The sequence below is a fragment of the Rhinoderma darwinii genome, chromosome 13 (assembly GCF_050947455.1).
Source record: "Rhinoderma darwinii isolate aRhiDar2 chromosome 13, aRhiDar2.hap1, whole genome shotgun sequence".
NCBI classification, from domain to species: Eukaryota; Metazoa; Chordata; class Amphibia; order Anura; family Rhinodermatidae; genus Rhinoderma; species Rhinoderma darwinii.
The window spans coordinates 20,433,412-20,452,925 of NC_134699.1; the positions used below are offsets into that span (position 1 = coordinate 20,433,412).

The 19,514-nt window shown below is 42.1% G+C and overlaps 1 protein-coding gene across 1 annotated transcript; it reads left to right on the forward strand.

Annotated features, from left to right (window-relative positions):
* The first annotated feature begins 8,760 nt into the window (after positions 1–8,760).
* Positions 8,761–13,816, forward strand: LOC142666284 (keratin, type I cytoskeletal 19-like). Its single transcript, XM_075846268.1, has 8 exons — positions 8,761–9,744; positions 9,872–9,954; positions 10,733–10,889; positions 11,011–11,172; positions 11,796–11,921; positions 12,091–12,315; positions 13,563–13,647; positions 13,746–13,816. Exons 1-8 carry the CDS (start codon positions 8,761–8,763, stop codon positions 13,814–13,816), a joined length of 1,893 nt encoding a protein of 630 aa, XP_075702383.1.
* The last annotated feature ends 5,698 nt before the right edge of the window (positions 13,817–19,514 follow it).

Genomic DNA, 19,514 nt, shown 5'->3' on the forward strand with positions numbered 1-19,514 from the left:
TCTGTATGGCGTTATCTACAGGGGTTCTGTATGGCGTTCCCTACAGGGGGGGTCTGTAGGGAAAGTCATACAGCCCCCCCCTGTAGGGAACGCCATACAGACCCCCCTTTAGGGAACGCCATACAGACCCCCCTGTAGGGAACGCTATACAGCCCCCCCTGTAGGGAACGCTATACAGCCCCCCCTGTAGGGAACGCCTTACAGCCCCCCCCTGTAGGGAACGCTATACAGCCCCCCCCCTGTAGGGAACGCCATACACCCCCAATCACTCAAAAAAATGCGACCTACAGTGTGAAAAGACAAAAGACATGTATCCCCTATCCACAGGATAGGGGATACATGTGTGATCGCTGGCATTGATAGGGAGAGCGGGGGACCGAAAGTCCCCCGAAGTTCTCCATCACTCACCTCTGACTTCCGGTGTCTGCGCAGCTCAAGTGTGACCGGCGCTCCATTCATTTCTACGGAGCTGCCGACACAGACCCCGGAAGTCCGAGGTTTGTGATGGAGAACTTCAGGGGACTTTCGGTCCCCCGTTCTCCCTATCAATGCCAGCGATCACACACGTATCCCCTATCCTGTGGATAGGGGATACATGTCTTATGTTTAATGGCAGAGCGGGGAGATACTCCCTGCTCTGCCGTAGTGTTCCGTGGCATCGCGCTGTAGCAGCCATAGCGGCAGCTAGCGGAGATTCCGGCCAAGGTGGGGGCCCGTGCCGGCAGGTGACGCGGGCCCCCTCATGCCGCGGCCCCGTAGCAGCCGCTACGGCTGCTATAGCAGTAGTTACGCCCCTGTGTTAGGGGGAGTTCACACTGAGGTTTTTTTCGCGAAAAACGTCAGAAAGTGCCTCCCATTGAAATCCATGAAATTTTTCCTGCGAGCAGTAAAAACCGCATGCGGGAAAAAGAAGCGCAATGCCCTTTCTTCGGGCGTTTCTGTCTCTGACTTCCCATTGACAACAATGGCAGGCAGAAAATGCGTTTTTTGCTGCGTTTCCCTGCCCACGGCCCGATGGCCGAAGAACGCCACAAAAAAACGCAATGAAAAACGCGGGAAGTGTTCTACCGGCAGGTCAAAATATGCCTCAAAATTCCGGAAGGAATTATGAGGCAGATTTTTCTACATAAAAACTTCTCCCTTCTGACATGAACTTTTTAACTTCATCTACCTGTCCTCTGCAGTCTGCACGTCCTCCACTCGTCCTGTGTCTGTCCTCCGCTCATCCTATGAGTTCTCCGGCAGTCCTGACTGTACTGTCCAGCCGCCCGAAGTCTTACGTCGCACCGCCCCCTGTCCTCTCCCCTGCCTGAGCGCTCCTCCTACCACCAGCATCGCCGTCCTGTCCTATTCATCTGTGCCAGATTGGCAGTGCAGTGTAGCGGCTATCACCGGGCCCGGGCACCCGCCCCCTCCCTCCCGATTGGTAGTGCAGTGTGGCGGCTATCACCGGGCCCCCGCCCCCTCCCTCCCCTCATGCCTAGTGTTGTGATGCTACTAGGCATGAGGGGGCCCGTGCCGCCAGGCCTGGTACATAAAATGTAATGTGCCTGTCAGGGCGACACGGGCCCCCCCATGCCGCGGGCCCCGTAGCAGCTGCTACGGCTGCTACTGTGGTAGTTACGCCACTGAACGGGCCCCCTTCCCACGCGGGGCCCTTGTGCAGCTGCACCGGCTGCACATGCGGTATGTCCGCCCCTGATATATATATATATATATATATATGTTGTATGGTGTCTTCTTCCTTATTCTTGATAGTAGAGTCCATTAGTGAGTTTCAAATTCTTGTTAGTACGTCAAATGCCTATGTAGCAAAATTAAGACACAAATGTTAAAAAAGTTACATTAAAAGCAAATGGTGGTAAGGAGATTTATAGAAAAGGGGCAAAGTTAAGTTGTTCATTAAGCCCACCAGGGATCATGGTTCCCAATTTGACGATCCACATACACTCTTTTTGAGCCAATACCTTCCTCAGATCACCCCCTCTGATGCCACAGTGTATGCGGTCAATTCCGCGAATCATGAGGGACTTAGGATTACAGCCGTGGTGTTGTTTGAAATGTCTAGGCAGTGTTTTAAGTTGTCTATAGTCACTTATTGCCTTAGCTCCAATGATATCACGTACATGTTCTCTGATACGTATCCGCAACTGTCTAGACGTTAGACCTATATAGATTTTGGGACACCCACAGAGTGCATAGTAGACTACATGTGTAGTACTACAAGAGATGTAATCTCTAATTTTGAATGTTCTCATTCCGTCTGCAGTCGCAAAATCGAGGGCTCTGCCAATATTAGGGCATGCACTACAGTCACCACATGGATAACATCCAATTTTAGGTTCGCGAGAACTGAAAGGATTGACGTGTTTCGGTACATAGTGGCTTTTAGTAAGAAGATCCTTGAGGTTTTTACTCCTCTTAGCTGTCATCATCGGTTTTGAGGGTAAGCATTGTGCTAGGGCGGGTTCCGATCTCAAAATGGGCCAATGTTGCCCAAGAATCGACCTCATTTTATCCCATTGGCTATTATACGTAGCGATGAAACGAACATTGTTATCTACGATTGAAGATGTTTTCGTTCGCAATAGGTCACGTCGTGGTGTTTTTCTAGCCCGATTATAACCTGATTTTATAAGGCGTGTGCTATACCCTCTATCCTCAAATCTGGCTTTGAGATCGTCTGACTGCTGTTCAAAAAGTTTGTTGGTAGAGCAAATCCGCTTCAGCCTGATGAACTGCCCAACCGGGATGGCTTTTACGGTTGACCGTGTGTCGAAAGACGTAGCATGCAGCAGCGAATTTACTGATGTGGATTTCCGAAAGACATCAGTCTGGAGGAAACCATCACAATCAGCGAAAATCCCTATATCCGGGAAATCTATCTGTTGTCTATGAGACTTATAGGTTAATTTGATGTTATGAGGGTTTAGATTCAACTGCTGCATGAATTCCGCCAAGCTACGCTCTGACCCCTGCCAGATGAAAAGGATATCATCAATGTATCGAAACCAGCACAGTACATGTTCAGCGGCCCGGGCGCCATCCCCATGGAAAACCTGCCTCTCCCTAAGGCCAAGAAACAGGTTCGCATAGGATGGCGCACAGGCCGCCCCCATCGCAGTGCCTCTGGTCTGTAGATAGTAGTGGTCCTTAAATACAAAGAAGTTATGGGTCAGAATGTACTGGAGAAGTTCCAAGATGAAATTTGACATATCACCATCCCGGTTGCTCATCCCCAGGAAGAAGCGGACCGCCTCCAAACCATCACAATGCCGTATGCATGTGTACAGAGACTCTACGTCAGCCGTAACCAACAGAATGTCTGACTCTATTTGAATTCCATATAACCTACCCAGGACCTCAGTCGTGTCCTTCACGTATGAAGGTAGCTCGGTGACCAAGGGTTTGAGATAATAATCAACAAATTTGCAAATTGGGTCACAGAGACCACCCATACCTGACACGATCGGACATCCTGGGGGGTCCAAAGGATTCTTATGCACCTTGGGTAGAAGATAGAGTGTGGGAATCTTTGGCTCCTCAATGACAAGACCCTCATATATTTTCTTTGGGATAATTCCCTTATCCAGGGCTTTGTCAAGAATCTTGGCTAATTCTGAGGAAAAAGCAGACAGAGGGCTATGTGTCAGTTTAACATAAGTCTGTTTGTCGCGTAGTTGTTTAAAAGCTTCTTTTTCGTATTTGAGTGCCGGCCAGACCACGATGTTCCCCCCTTTGTCTGCTGGTTTTATTACAACATCATCCAATGATTGCAAATCACTCAATGCTTTCCTCTGGGTAATAGTGAGATTATCCGCTCCTCTGGTTGTGGATAGTTGTTTAAATTCATTCATAACTACTTTTGTAAAAATTTCCACTTGAGGACACAGAGACCGTTGGTTTTCACATCAATAACTTTCACGACACTTACACGTAGTGCCACTATTTAGGGCATTATATAAATTTTTTCGTTTATTTAGCTTGACAACACATCTCCATTCTTTATTTATTCTTTATATATAGGATGGCTTGTTACACATACACATACCCTGTACGCGTCGGGGATTCCGGAAGTGCGCTATGGCGCCGGGGGCTGGAAGTGGGGCATGCCTCACATCCGGTTTTCGGCAGGGGACGCACGCCGCTGTCTCTTGGAATGGAAAAAAACGAGTGAGTACACCTGTGGCTCACCACATATAAGGCTGTCCCTTTTTTAGACACGATAACACCCCTTGAGGAAGCATAGCACGAAACGCGCGTTGGGGTTCAACAGCACGCCTGACTGATTCTCCCGGTCCATGCACCATAGGTAAGACGATCTCTGTATAGAGGGGTGGGGGCTGACTGTTCAGTCTGTGGACCTGTTAGTACCGGTGACATCTTTATTTCTTACCTTGCTTATTGTATACGAAGGTTGCATTGTATCAGGGTATAACTATTCACTCGTATCACCTGGTATCGTGCCCAAATTTTGTACTCTATACTTGGATTGTTCATAACTTTGCCCTGGATTATTTTTGGGAGCCTCTCTTGTTCGTGCTGTATTGGAACTACAGAGTCTTTTTGTCCTTTTGTAACTTTTAACATTTTATGTGTATTTATGTGTCAATAAAGGTATTTAATCTTACTACATTTGGCTATTTAGCTCCTTGTTCTCCTCCTGTTTATATATGAATCCATAGGAGTTGCCTGTTTCTTGTATTTAGGGAGGATGCTTTACCTACATAGCACCTAGCCCTTTACTGCAATTGCTATATGAGCGTTTTTGTGTGTATAAGTGAATGCTCTTGTTACCTTATCAGTGTGAATTAATAAAGCAATAAAATGATAATTATAACTGTGGATATAACTGAATTCTTACTGACGCTTGCCTGAGCTTTACGTCCAGATCTACGACTTTATCGAACCCAGATGCTGTTGCCTTGCCGTTCATTGGCCGACATCGCACCACAATTCGCACAGTCTAGGAGCTCTTTGACTTTGACATCTTGTCTTAGTTCAGTGGGTCTGTGGTCCTGGGACACTTTTCCAGTCTGTATTTCCAATTACCACCCTGCCATGTCCCCGCAGCAGGTCATTCTGTGGATATAACAGTCCTTATGTTTTTTATGCATTGTCCTTATGACTTTTGCTTGAGGTACAACACTTTCTTCTGCTAAACCATTGACCCATTCACCTGGAAAATGGCTGTCGATTTTTGATAATCATGTATCTTGCTGATAAATACATGAATCCCCATAAAGTAATATTAGTGTAAAGGACTTTAGAAAAATTGAACAGCAGAAATATATGAACAGTCAGGTTTCAGTCAGACTGTAGAGACACACCCTGATGACAAGGGGAATGGTAACGCCAAGTTATTGGTTTATTCAAACATTTACAGGAGGATTAACAGAGGAACGGCACAACGTAGAGTTGATACTCCAGAATTGTTCTTTCATGGAGAATGCAATAATTTACTAAAAGAGACATTTCAGGAGAACTGACAGGTCCTGTTAAAAATTTGGTTCCCCCAAGAGCTGTCCAGTTAATGTATGTTGGCACGCAGATTTTCCAGGCGTATTTCGGGGAGTAAATGCCTCGAAAAACGCAGGCTAAATGCCTAGATACATCTGCCCATTCAATGGGAAAAACGACGTTTAGTTCAGACGTGGCATTTTTTTTTACGCCGCTGTTTTAAAAAATAGTGCGGAAAAAGAAGGAGCATGTCACTTCTTGAGTCGTTTTAGGGCTGTTTTTCATTGTGTCAATGGAAAATCAGTTCCAAAAACGGCTCCAAGAAGCGGCTCAAAAAAACGTTTTTGGCTACAAAAACAGCTGGAAATCAGAGGCTGTTTTCCCTTGAAAACAGCTCCATCATTTTCAGCAGTTTTTGATTTTGCGTGTGAACATAGCCTTAAAGTGATGTTCATCTATGTCATAGATACACGTGAGAAGATCGAAATGGTAAAGTCTGTGATCTCCGAGCACCAGTGACTTCCAGAATGAAAAGACTCAGAATTGTGCAACTGGAAATTAGACACAACAACAAGGCAAACTGTAATTGATGCGCACGGCAAAGCTTCTGAAAAAACCTCCGGATGTTTCCTATACAAATTATTTGATAAATTCATAAAAAAATATTTTAGTTCTAAATTAAACAAAATGTCCATTCTAATTTTTGCACGTTTTTAGTCCTAATAAAATACTTGGCTTGGCAGAATAATGCCTCAAGCACATGGCCATATTTCCTGCATCCATAGACTTCCATTGGGTCCTACTGTATTTCCATATGTCTCTGATCTCATGCGGAAACAGTGGCGTACATAGAAGTGAAGAGGCCCCCATAGCAATGATCAAACTTTTGGCACCCAGGACAGAAGGTTCTGGTGTTTGTTTCCCTCATCATTCCCTTTTAATGATTCTTGGGTCAATTTACACATTTGCTTGCTAACAATGCAGTTCCTCTGGAGAGGGAAGTCCTGCACAGGATTTCACCACCCAGTTGTAAAGGTAATGGACCCAGGGCTGGATTTAGGTTGGATGGCGCCCTGTGCGGGACTCTCGACTGCGGTCTTCCACAAACCGAAAATTAACCACATATATAGACATCCACATACTGGAACATATGTACTGTACATACATAAAGGCACATATTTAGACAAACAGGCAATTATATATACACACATTCTGGAATATATAAACACATAAAGGTAACTATATAGACAAATGGACACATAGAAACACACATAAATACACAGACAGAAACATATACAAATACATAAAAGGCACATATATAGACACACAGGCACATATATACAAGCACAAAGACACATTTACATACAAACCCATATATAATACCCACACAGGCACCTATATATACAGTGCAGATATTGCAGTAGATGTTACCTGCAGTCCTATGTAACACATCAGATAATGCACAGTGATAACTCTCTGACTATAGATAATGTAGTAGATGTTGCCTGCAGTCCTATGTAACACCACAGACAACACACTCTGATAACTATACCGACACAGGCACATATAAACACACGGCAGAGGCACACACACACACACACACACACACATATACATACATACATATGGCACTGTCTGCATGGCCACTTTGGCACTGCGTACATAAGCAATGCGAGTGGCACTACCTACATGGGCAATGTGGCACTACCTACATTAGCAATGTAAGTGGCACTACCAACATGGGCACTGTGTGTGGCACTATCTACATGGGCAGTGTGTGGCACTATGTACTGGGGGCACTGTGACACTATCTATATGGACAATGTCTGTGGTACTACCTACATGGGCACTGTGTGTGGTACTATCTATATGGACACTGTGGCATTATCTACAGGGAGCAGTGTGTGGCACTATCTATAGGGGACACAGTGGCACTATCTACAGGGAGTAGTATTTGGCATTATCAACAAGGGGCACTGAGTGTGGCACTATCTATGCTGGTTTTTACGCTACCAGTAGTGGCTATCCCATATCCACTTACCTAGCCCTTTTTTTTTTTATTAGAACTTGTAATGTAAAGGTCTAGGCTTGTGGATAAGTACAGACCAATACTTGTAGCGTAAAAATCAGAGGGCAGCGGTAGCATGGTGAAAATAATTTGGTTTGAAAAGCATGCATTTGCAAACCCCCCTTTAAAACTCCTGCATTTGACCCTAAGAGCAGCTACAAGGAATTTGAATTCCCTTCATCTGATGCTGTTATTACATTTCAGGTACTGTTTATAGAGAAGCTGTAGATAGCATCATCATGGTCATCTGCACATTGTGCCCATCTGCTTTTTTCATAGCCAGAATGCATACTACACAGGTAGCGCCTATATTCTTCTAAGGGCATTGAGAGAGCTGGCACTGGGAATTTGATTTCCCCTTTATTACATTAGAAATTGCTACTGCATATATTGGGAAAACCTCTGGATATAAAGAGCTAGAGTGGGGTACATAGATCAAAATGGTCATGGTGCTGGGTTTGCCACCTATGACAGAATGACCAATTGTTTGTGTTCCCCTCTGTACCCCTTCTATGAACCTTGGAGCTATGCCCCACTTGTTTGCAAACCATTCAGTGTTTTTGGAAAGGGAAGGTCTGCACAGGTTCTTGACACTCAGTAGCAAAATGGAATGGGACCAACCATGGCTGAGCACTCTCTCTCCTAGGGCCACATCGTAGCTGTATATGCTTTCTCTATTGGAGGTCCACTCTTGATAATAGAAGTTTATTAGGAATTATTGATAATCTTAATATAAAATATAAATTGAATAATAGATAGATATGTAAATTATCCATTGTATTTCTTCTCTTACCTGCGTCATCATTAGAGTATTGCTTTACTCATGGCTCATAAAAAGTCATGTAATGCATTGCCTATAAATGTTCTGCTCAGATGTTGCCACTACTCAGAATTAGTACCAATACTTTCATCTCGAAATAAAGAAGGAGTTTATGTAATTTGTTAGGGTGTGGAAATGTCTGATGTAAAGCATCATATGAAAAATTCAGGAAACCCTCCACCTACACTCTATGTAATAAACACTCTAAAAAAACACAAGCGCCAGCTGATCAACCCAAGAGTTAATAGTTAATAAAGCTGAACACTAATAAGACACCAAAAAGCACATAAAGTTATACAGATTTCTACAACGCCTCCTACACAATATATAAATACAACGGCAGTATCATACTTCAGACTAAAATCTTGTAAGTTGTGCTTCTTTTCCCATTCCGCTTCTTCCGTCCATCAACATGAGGCACACCATCAACCACGGTTATTCTACATTTGGAGGCCATAAAGGAGGTTGCCACACAGGAGGCCATTCCGCCAAAATGTTCAGTCATGTTTCTACAACTCCTCAAGGCGGATTCCATCATGGAGGATCACATCTATCCCATCATGGAGGATCACATCTATCTCATCATGGTGGGACCCATTCATCCCATCTAGGAAGTTCCCATTTCTCCCAGCATGGAGGATCCCATTTGCTCCATCATGGAAGCTCTCATCTGTCCCACCACGCAGGAGTATCCCATCATGGAAGCCCTCATTTATCCCACCACGCAGGAGGATCCCATCATGGAAGCCCTCATTTATCCCACCACTCAGGAGGATCCCCTCATGCAAGCCATCATTTATCCCACCACTCAGGGGGATCCCATCATGGCAGCTCTCATTTGTCCCACCACATGGGAGGATCCAATTTAGCTCATCATGGAGGATTCCATAAATCTTCTCACACATCAACTCATATTTCCCATCTAGGAGGCTCCCATAAAATGCATCATGGAAGCTCTCATATGTCAAATAATGGAGGCTCCCATGTGTCACATCATGGAGGCTCACATAATATTCATCGTGGTGGTTCAAATACATCCCATCATGGAAGCCATCTCAAATCTGTAAGTCACCATAGTGGATCAAGCTGTAAAGCAGGTTCATTTTCCAAGCACCCATCTAACAGCCATTATGGAGGCCATGGCCATTATAAACAGATAAGCAGCTCTGGAGGCCATGGTGGTTGGAAGAGTGATGGTCTACTCAGTATTAATGAAAAACAAACCATGCAGATATTGAACGAACGCTTATCATCCTACTTGGACAAAGTGAGTGCTCTTGAACAAGAGAATGCCCAACTGGAGCGCAAGATCTGTGAGTGGTATGCCAATAATGCCCCAAGCTCACTGCCTGACTCTAGCCAGTACTTCAAGATGATCTCAGGACTCCAGAACCAGGTAAAAGAACAGATATTTTATAAAATAATTTTCTATGCTACTTAAATCGATAAATTTGCCATTATAAAATTACATTCTCAATATGCCGACTCCGAGGTTAAACTAATCTTTTTAATGTATATTACAGATTGCAGGAGCTACCTTAGAAAATGCAAGGATCATTCTCCAGATTGACAATGCTCGATTGGCTGCTGATGACTTCCGTGACAAGTATATGCCCTTAATACTATACCTTTCCGTATATAAAGATTAGTAATGTATATTAAGTGTATGTAAAAACATAGAAGTTTTAAAGTCCAAAAGAGACAACCTTTGCCCTATTTGGATGTCTATTATGGATGTCCTGGGCACTGAGCCCCCTCTATGAGAGTGATAGAAACAGTAGCTCTTGTTCTACTGGACTTGGCCATCCATGCAATACATGGACGACCATTCATCTAAATGTCTGGCTTGGAACGGCTTCCCCACGTAAAATCAGATGTTTGCCATGGTCTTGGGGGCTGGACCTTCAGCGATCACCTGCGATGCCACGGTTCACATAATACAGGTGTTTTATATGATGAGTATAAAATATAGATATACTATATCTGAGGCATCTTTACAAACAAATGGTATCAACTAAATGAAATAAAGCATGTACAAATATAAGGACCCCCCTATCGAATTTAAAGTTATATTGACATAGGATCATTATGGGATTTTTAAAATTATCCTTTGGATCACTATAACACAAATACATTATATTATGCCTAGTGCAGGTCCTGAGGGATGGTGCATGACACATGGATTCAAAGAAGATCAAAAAGAGAAGCCATGTGTCATGCACCTGCCCCTCAGGTCCTGTAACAGTGATCATTATACAGTTTACTGGTTTTGCCCTGAGTGTTCCTTTAAAATGTATATGCATGTTGAAGACTTTTTTACAATGAACATTTTCCTTGCCTAGTTCTGTTATTTGCCGTAAATATGACTGCCGTGTACTCTCCAGGTATGAGATGGAGCTCAGCATGCGTAATAACGCTGAAGCGGATGTGAATGCCCTGCGTAGGGTCCTAGAAGGACTTAACCAAGAAATTTGTGCTCTTCAGATGCAAGTTCAAAACCTCCAAGAAGAATTACAGGAGATGAAAAGAAATCATGAAGAGGTACTACAGACATATTGAATCTAGGCAAAGTTCATTAAAATTGGAAAGAAAAATGGAGTCAGTCATTTGTTGACGGACTAAATGGACTATTATAATTGTGTATAATTATCTTGAACCTTAGGAAGTAAACTGTCTTCGTGCTCAACTTGGAGCCAGAATTAATGTCGAAATGAATGCTGCTCCATCTATCGACCTGAACAAGGCCCTCTCTGAAATCCGAGATGAATATGAGAATCTGATGGATAGAAACCTGAGAGATGCAGAGAACATGTTCAGGCAAAGGGTAAATTAATTATCATATTTAAAGGGGTGGTCTGGGCAATATTGACTGATCAGAGGATCTTTAATGCCTTGTTTTTTAGGGAAGAAGAACATTTACCTTGCAGTTCCCTGGTTGATAACGTGATCTTGGGCATTCTCAACAGCGGGACTTCCCATGATCGGCCTTACACTGGGGAACCTACAAATTAAAAGGGGTTGTCCAAGCTGGAAAAAAACTTTAAAGACTTCTAATGATACAATAAAATTCCTCTAATGGCATTAAAAAATTCTTCTGACGTATCAAACCAGAGATATTAAGTATGAGTCTAGACAATGCCATCACTCAAAATTGTCAAGCCACATGCCAACCACTAGGAGATTCATATATGAATACTATCTATAGTCAGACATTGGTAACAAGTAATAACTTGTGAATTTACAGAACATATATGTTAATTTCTCATCATCATGTATCCAATGACCACCATGGTCTCCATTGACACAAAAAAAAGGCCCTCAAAGTCTAAAATGTATGACTGTATACAGTAAACCAAACACTCTACTATAATTTTAATGCACCAAGCCACATACAGAAATATAATTGTGTATAATATATTGATTTTATATTGTTTGTCGTACTGACAGAGCGATGAGCTGAACCGTCAGGTAGCTTCAGGATCCGAACAACTTCAATCTGTTCAAACCGAGGTTATTGAGCTGAACCGCAGCATCCAAACCCTGGAGATTGAACTTCAGAGTCAACTGAGCATGGTAAGAATAAAATTCGGATTTCCTTCAATGGAAAGTTTCTATATTGTGCTCTGCGTAATAAACGAAAGCTCTTCAATGACAAACCAGTTTCATCTCTTGATCCCACAACCAAAAAAACATGGATATATTTGCAATTCTTCGTTAATATTTTTTGTACCATCTTTTTTAGACATCAGCCCTGGAATGCACTCTAGCAGAGACTCAAGCTACTTATGGCTCCCAAATTGGCCAGTTACAAGCAATGATCAACAGCGTGGAGTCTCAGTTGGGACAAATCAGGTCTGATCTAGAACGTCAGAACCACGAGTACAAGATTCTAATGGACCAGAAGACCCACCTGGAGATGGAGATCGCAACTTACAAACGCCTTCTCGATGGACATGATATCAAGTATGTACATTATTATAATAAAGATTTTTTTTTAGCTCAGTAATATAAGAAATTCCGTTTATATTATTATATAAATCTTGTAAAGGGATGTTATCATTTATATAGTTGATTTGATAGTAGGAAGAACTTATCAGTTTTCTTTTTAATAACTGGATTCATGCTCTGATTTACTTTACAGTGTTTCCGAACATCACATGTCTAGTGGAAAACATGGTGAGTTAATGAGCTGATAGATGATTGTAACACTGAGAAGTACCAGTAGTCATCTTTTTTTAAAGGGTTTTCCCAGAATCATAAATTATCACCTATCTGCTGGGACCCTCAACGATCGTGAAAAGGTTCCTCCTCACTGATCGACCGAAGTGAGGAAGATATTGAATGGAGCAGCGGTCGAGTATGTGCATTACCGCTTCATTCAACATCTATGGGAATTATGGAAATAGCTGAGTATGGCGCTCGACTATTTCTGTCATTCACCATAGACAGTGAATGGAGTGGCAGGCGCATGCTTGACTGCCCCTCCATTCAAGCTTCTCCTCACTGCGGGGGTAGGAGGTTCTGTGCGTTCGGGTTTCCTGTTCTCACGATCCGTGGGGCCCCCAGTGATCATCTTTCCCGTGGATAGGTGATAATTTAGGATTCTGGGAAAACCAATTTTAATGCTTCTAGCTTTATGAGTGGAGCCCCCCTGCCCTGGTCTCTCATAGGCTCCTATCTTAATTCTTGTCTGTAACCAATGACAGCTAGGAGATGGGACTCCATCGTCACTGGGACTGGAAATGATGTCACTTGATTGACAGATGCAGACAATAGGGCATGATTTGAAGCAGAAGGGGGCGCCAAACAGGAAAACAGCTGCAATCTTGTTCCATGGCATGTTGTATCTGTTACATTAAGTCAAAAATTGTTTTGTCACTGCACTAAGGCTTTACGTGATAACATGTGGATCTAAACTGACAATCGTATAAACAAGGCTCTATACCATAAAGGTAGCCCATATGGCTGCTATGGGGCAACTGGAAAGAGTTGGCCCAGTCAAGCTTACGTGAATCCCTTATTTAGAAAGAAGCCCTGCAGGTACCTCCAGTCACAGGCTCTACAAAATTAGCAAAGAAGAGTGTGAAGAATTAAAGGGAATCTCTGGCCATTTTATATTGATGGCCTATCCTTAGGATATAGATATCAGAAAACACAAATTGCCTTTCAGGTTTATAGAATGAATCCTACATTTATGTATTTTTTTATTTTCAGGATCTCACCACAAAATTGTCCATCACGCCCCCGAGCATGGCCATGACCCCAAATGCTAATTTTATCAGAATCACACTGGAGAAATGTGAGGACCAATTATGAAACATGAAAAAAACAAACTAAAGAAATATAATTCTATATTTTTCTTCTTTTTACTCTTAATCTTTGTATTTGTTATTGGAGGTTTTAAGCAAGTGATTTTTGATTTAATGGTTTGTGGGGAAAACATTTGGCGATATGCTATTGATTCCTAAAGATGTCTTCTACTGGTTTCAAAATAGGAGAAGGATTATGATAGATGTGACTCCTTTCATAGAACACCCTTCTTGAGCCGGGATGTTGAGATATTGAGTGGAAGTTTTAGATTGTCCCATATAAGAAACTTTAACACTCACCCTGGGTCTTAACTGTCTGGGTTGTATCATACCAGTAACGGTGATTTCTAAAGTCATACATATATGTATCCAACAACAAAAAAATGGAACTACCCTTAATACAACATAAATGTTTTCGCATGTGTCCATTATTAACAAAAAACTCAGCAGATACTATCCTTCCCCTGAGAAAATGTAATATAACCCACTATTGAAAAACCATTCTTTGTGATCCCACAGATCCAAGAGATCTCGAATGGTCTTATTCATGGACTCTGTTGGGCATTTATTTCGCAAATAATGATGGCTCTTCGACTGTATTCTCATTCTTAAATTATATTTTATCTCTGTATTCATTTAACTGTTTCCAATAAACTTTTATCTCTGATGATGCAAGCAATTCAGGTGTCTGTATATCTATGATATAATATTGGTGACCTTGTATAACAAATTTCCCATGGCGGAGATATCATTGAAAATTTGTGAATCTACCAAATATGGTAATATACTTTTATAAGATCATGCACCAGAACAATTGACCTTTATTACGCCCAATATACCCAAGAAATCACTAACCTGGAGATTGATTCAAACCTTATGTGGCCCAACATTGTACAAAACACAACTCCAAAAGGATCTCACAGAGTTCTTTCAGAAAAATGTAAAAGCAAAACTTCTTCGGGAATAATATGGGAAGCACAAAAGTCATTCATAAAAGGTAGGCTGATATCATTAGCCTCATATATATAAAAAAAACGAAAGTAGCAAAATTATTGGAGCTTCAGCAAAAAATTACTACACTCGAAAATTCACATAACATTTTTTATCATCAGACCATAAACATCGTTTAGATCTCCTTCGATCCGAACTAAAAGATTTGTTAAATCCTCGATCTGCCAAATTATATCTTTATTCTTAATACAAATACTATGCACATGGAGACAAGACCACAAAGTTTATGCTATCATTGTTTAAGAAACAGAAATCTTCCTCTTATATTCACTCCACCAGATCAAAGGATGGGAAATTACTCCACGCTACTTATAGCTGCACAATTTGGAGACTTCTATCACAGCGAGGCAGCCCTAACTTTGTTTACACCTGTAAAACCAACTTGACTCAAACATTCCTAGATTCCCTCAACTTCCCGTCCATTTCTTCTACAGAAAAAAACACGCTTACGGCATACGTTCCTTTACACAGAACTTGAAAAAGCTCCTAACTCGACAAAAATAAAGTATGATTTTAAATAAAATAATGAGTGTGATTGTGAAGGGTTGGATTTTACACTAGGTGGAGCTCATCTAGGGATTCTTTCTTATAAAAGTGTGAATTCAACTGTCCATCGGCTTGACCTAGTTTTAATAGCTATTGTTCAAAGATGATTAGGTTAGTCCAGTATGGCCGCACACAGTCCCTACATTTCCATATTACAGAGTAAAGGGGGTTTTACACTGGGCGATTATCGGGCAGACAAGTGTTCATAGAACGCTCATTGCAGATAATTACCCTGTATAAACAGGGCAGAGATTAGCAGATGAACGAGCAAACGCTCGATCGTCTGCTGATCATATCGTTTTAAAAAAGTAAAATATTATCGTTGTCGGCAGCACATCTCCTGTATAAACAGGGAGATGCGCTGCCGACATGATAATAATGTATGGGGATGAGCCATTGGAGTAACGACCGCTCGTCCCCATCCATAGCTCCGTGTGACAGGAGCAAACGAGCGCCGATCAACAATGTCTCGTTGATCGGCGCTCGCTGCACCGGCCGAGTGACATCAGGTGTGAGAGGCCCTTTATAGGCAGAGTAAATAGGCAGGGTTGGATTGGCCCACCAGAGTACCAGGGGATCCTCTGATAGGCACAGGCTCTGACACAAAAATTTCCCCCAGAGGCCAAGCAAAAACAACACCATTTGGTGATGACTTTTGAGCCAATGAATAGCCACTTGTGTCTATTTCTTATTGGTTAATTCACAAATGTTAGAACTTATTGATGATATATCCTGGGTGTATAGTTACATAGTTACATAGTTACATAGTTAGTACGGCTGAAAAAAGACACATGTCCATCAAGTTCAACCAAGGGAAGGGAAAAGGGAAGGAAAAATTTCTACACATAGGAGCTAATATTTTTTTGTTCTAGGAAATTATCTAACCCTTTTTTAAAGCCATCTACTGTCCCTGCTGTGACCAGCTCCTGCGGTAGGCTATTCCATAAATTCACAGTTCTCACTGTAAAGAAGCCTTGTCGCCTCTGCAGCTTGAACCTTTTTTTCTCCAGACGGAGGGAGTGCCCCCTTGTTTTTTGAGGGGGTTTTACAAGGAACAGGATTTCACCATATTTTTTGTATGTGCCATTAATATATTTATATAAGTTAATCATGTCCCCCCTTAGTCGTCTTTTTTCAAGGCTAAATAGGTTTAATTCTTTCAATCTTTCCTCATAACTTAAATTCTCCATGCCCCTTATTAGCTTCGTTGCTCTTCTTTGTATTTTTTCCAACTCCAGGGCATCCTTTCTATGAACTGGAGCCCAGAACTGAACTGCATATTCTAGATGAGGCCTCACTAATGCTTTGTAAAGTGGCATTATTACATCCCTGTCCCGCGAGTCCATGCCTCTTTTAATACACGACAATATCCTGCTGGCCTTTGAAGCAGCTGATTGACACTGCATGCTGTTATTGAGTTTATGATTTACAAGTACACCCAGATCCTTCTCAACAAGTGAATCCGCCAGTGTAGCGCCCCCTAGGACATATGATGCATGCAGGTTGTTGGTACCAAGATGCATAACTTTACATTTATCTACATTAAACTTCATTTGCCAAGTGGACGCCCAAACACTTAGTTTGTTTAAATCTGCCTGTAATTCATGAACATCTTCCATAGTCTGAACTATATTACATAGCTTGGTGTCATCTGCAAAAATAGAAATAGTGCTATTAATCCCTTCCTCTATATCATTAATAAATAAGTTGAATAATAGTGGTCCCAGCACTGAACCCTGGGGTACACCACTTATAACCGGGGACCATTCAGAGAAGGAATCATTGACCACAACCCTCTGGATACGGTCCTTGAGCCAATTCTCAATCCAATTACAAACTATATTTTCTAAACCTATAGTCCTTAATTTACCCATTAGGCGTCTATGGGGGACAGTGTCAAATGCCTTTGCAAAGTCCAAAAACACTAAATCCACAGCGGCCCCTCTGTCTAGACTTCTGCTCACCTCTTCATAAAAACAGATTAGGTTAGTTTGACAACTTCTGTCCTTAGTAAAACCGTGCTGGCTGTCACTTATAATGCTATTTATTGTCACATAATCCTGTATATAGTCCCTCAATAGCCCCTCAAACATTTTCCCCACGATGGATGTTAAGCTTACTGGTCTATAATTACCCGGGGAAGACCTAGAGCCCTTTTTGAAAATAGGCACCACATTTGCCCTGCGCCAGTCCCTTGGCACTATACCTGTCACTAGAGATTCTCTGAATATTATGAAAAGGGGGACAGAAATAACTGAACTAAGCTCTTTAAGAATTCTAGGGTGTAACCCATCTGGTCCCGGAGCCTTGTGCACATTTATTTTATTTAATTTAGCTTGGACCATCTCTACATTCATCCAATTCAGTATATCAACTGATATATTAACAGCACTGGCACCGGCTACATCAGCTGCTCTTTCTTCTGTTGTATATACAGAGCTAAAGAACCCATTTAGTAACTCTGCCTTCTCTTGATCCCCTGTGATCAACTCCCCATTACCATTATCTAGGGGTCCTACATGTTCAGACCTTGGCTTTTTTGCATTTATATGCTTGAAGAATTTTTTAGGATTTGTTTTACTATCCTTGGCCACCTGCCTTTCATTTTGTATTTTTGCTAATTTTATTACATTTTTACAGATTTTATTAAGCTCTTTATATTTTACAAAGGCTACAGCTGTACCCTCAGATTTGTATTTTTTAAATGCCCTTTTTTTGTCATGTATTGCCCCTTTCACAGAAGGTGTAAGCCATGTGGGGTTTAATTTGAGTCGTTTATACTTATTACCTGTAGGAATAAATTTTGCACTATAATAACTCAAAGTAGATTTGAAAATCTCCCATTTATCATTTGTTCCATTATTTGACATTAGTTCTTCCCAGTCTATATCCTGAATTGCAGCCCTCATCCTGGGGAAATTGGCTTTCTTAAAATTAAATGTTTTTGCCCTCCCAGCCTGCGTTTGTTTTTTACAGTATAGGTAAAATGTAACTATATTATGATCACTGTTACCGAGGTTTTCACGAACATTGACATTCCCAACAAGATCTGCATTATTAGAAATGACCAGATCCAACAGAGCTTCACCTCTAGTCGGGTCTTCCACAAACTGGCCCATAAAATTTTCCTGCAACAGGTTGAGGAAATGTCTCCCCTTTGCAGTTGAAGCCGAACCATGACACCAATTAATATCCCGGAAATTAAAATCTCCCATTATCACTACAGTACCCGCCTGTGCAGCCCGCTCCATCTGTTTATATATCTGACCTTCCATCTCCTCAGTTATATTGGGGGGTCTATAGATTACACCAAAAGTAATTTTTTCAGTGTTTACCTCCCTTTCTAGTTCCACCCACAAGGTTTCAACCTCCTCACAGTCTTCACCCACTATTGTCTCTTTCACACTCGCCTTCATATCACTTCTCACATACAGACATACACCACCACCTTTCCTATTTGTCCTGTCTTTACGAAAAAGTGTAAAACCCTGTAGATTTACAGCCCAGTCATGTGAAGAGTCCAGCCATGTTTCAGCAACACCAACTATATCTATATTTTCTTCCAGTATCAAGGCCTCCAGCTCCCCCATTTTGCTTGCTAGACTTCTGGCATTTGTGAACATACACTTTAACTTGCCTGTCAGTTTTTCACTTTTATTATCAGAAATGTGATTTGACATTAATCGGTCCTTTTTATTTACACTGATGTTTTGTAACGAAAGGATCTCCTTATCTTGTTGTCTAGTCCTCTCCCCACATTCTGTTTCTCCCCCCACCAATATAGTCTGACCCCTCTCTAACCTGGCTACCCCTTTTTTTTCTACATTGACCTCCCTCCTCAGCCCTAGTTTAAATACTCCGCCACCCCAGCTAGAATTCTCTCCCCCAGCACAGCGGACCCCCTTCCATTTAGGTGCAAATCATCTGCAGAATACAGTTTGTACCCCAATGAAAAGTCAGCCCAGTGCTCTAGGAACCCAAATCCTTCTCCTCTACACCAAGACTTCAGCCATGCATTTAACTCCCTAAGCTCCCGCTGTCTTTCCTGTGATGCGCATGGCACAGGCAGTATTCCTGAGAATACAACCTTGGAGGTCCTTCCCTTCAGCTTGTAGCCTAGTTCTTTAAAATTATTCTTAAGGCTCCTCCACCTACCATTTATTCTGTCGTTGGTACCGACATGGACCACGACAGCTGGATCATCACCAGCCCCTCCCAGCAATTTGTCCACCCGTTCCACCACATGCCGAACCCTGGCACCAGGGAGACAGCAAACCATTCGGTTGAGGCGGTCTTGGCG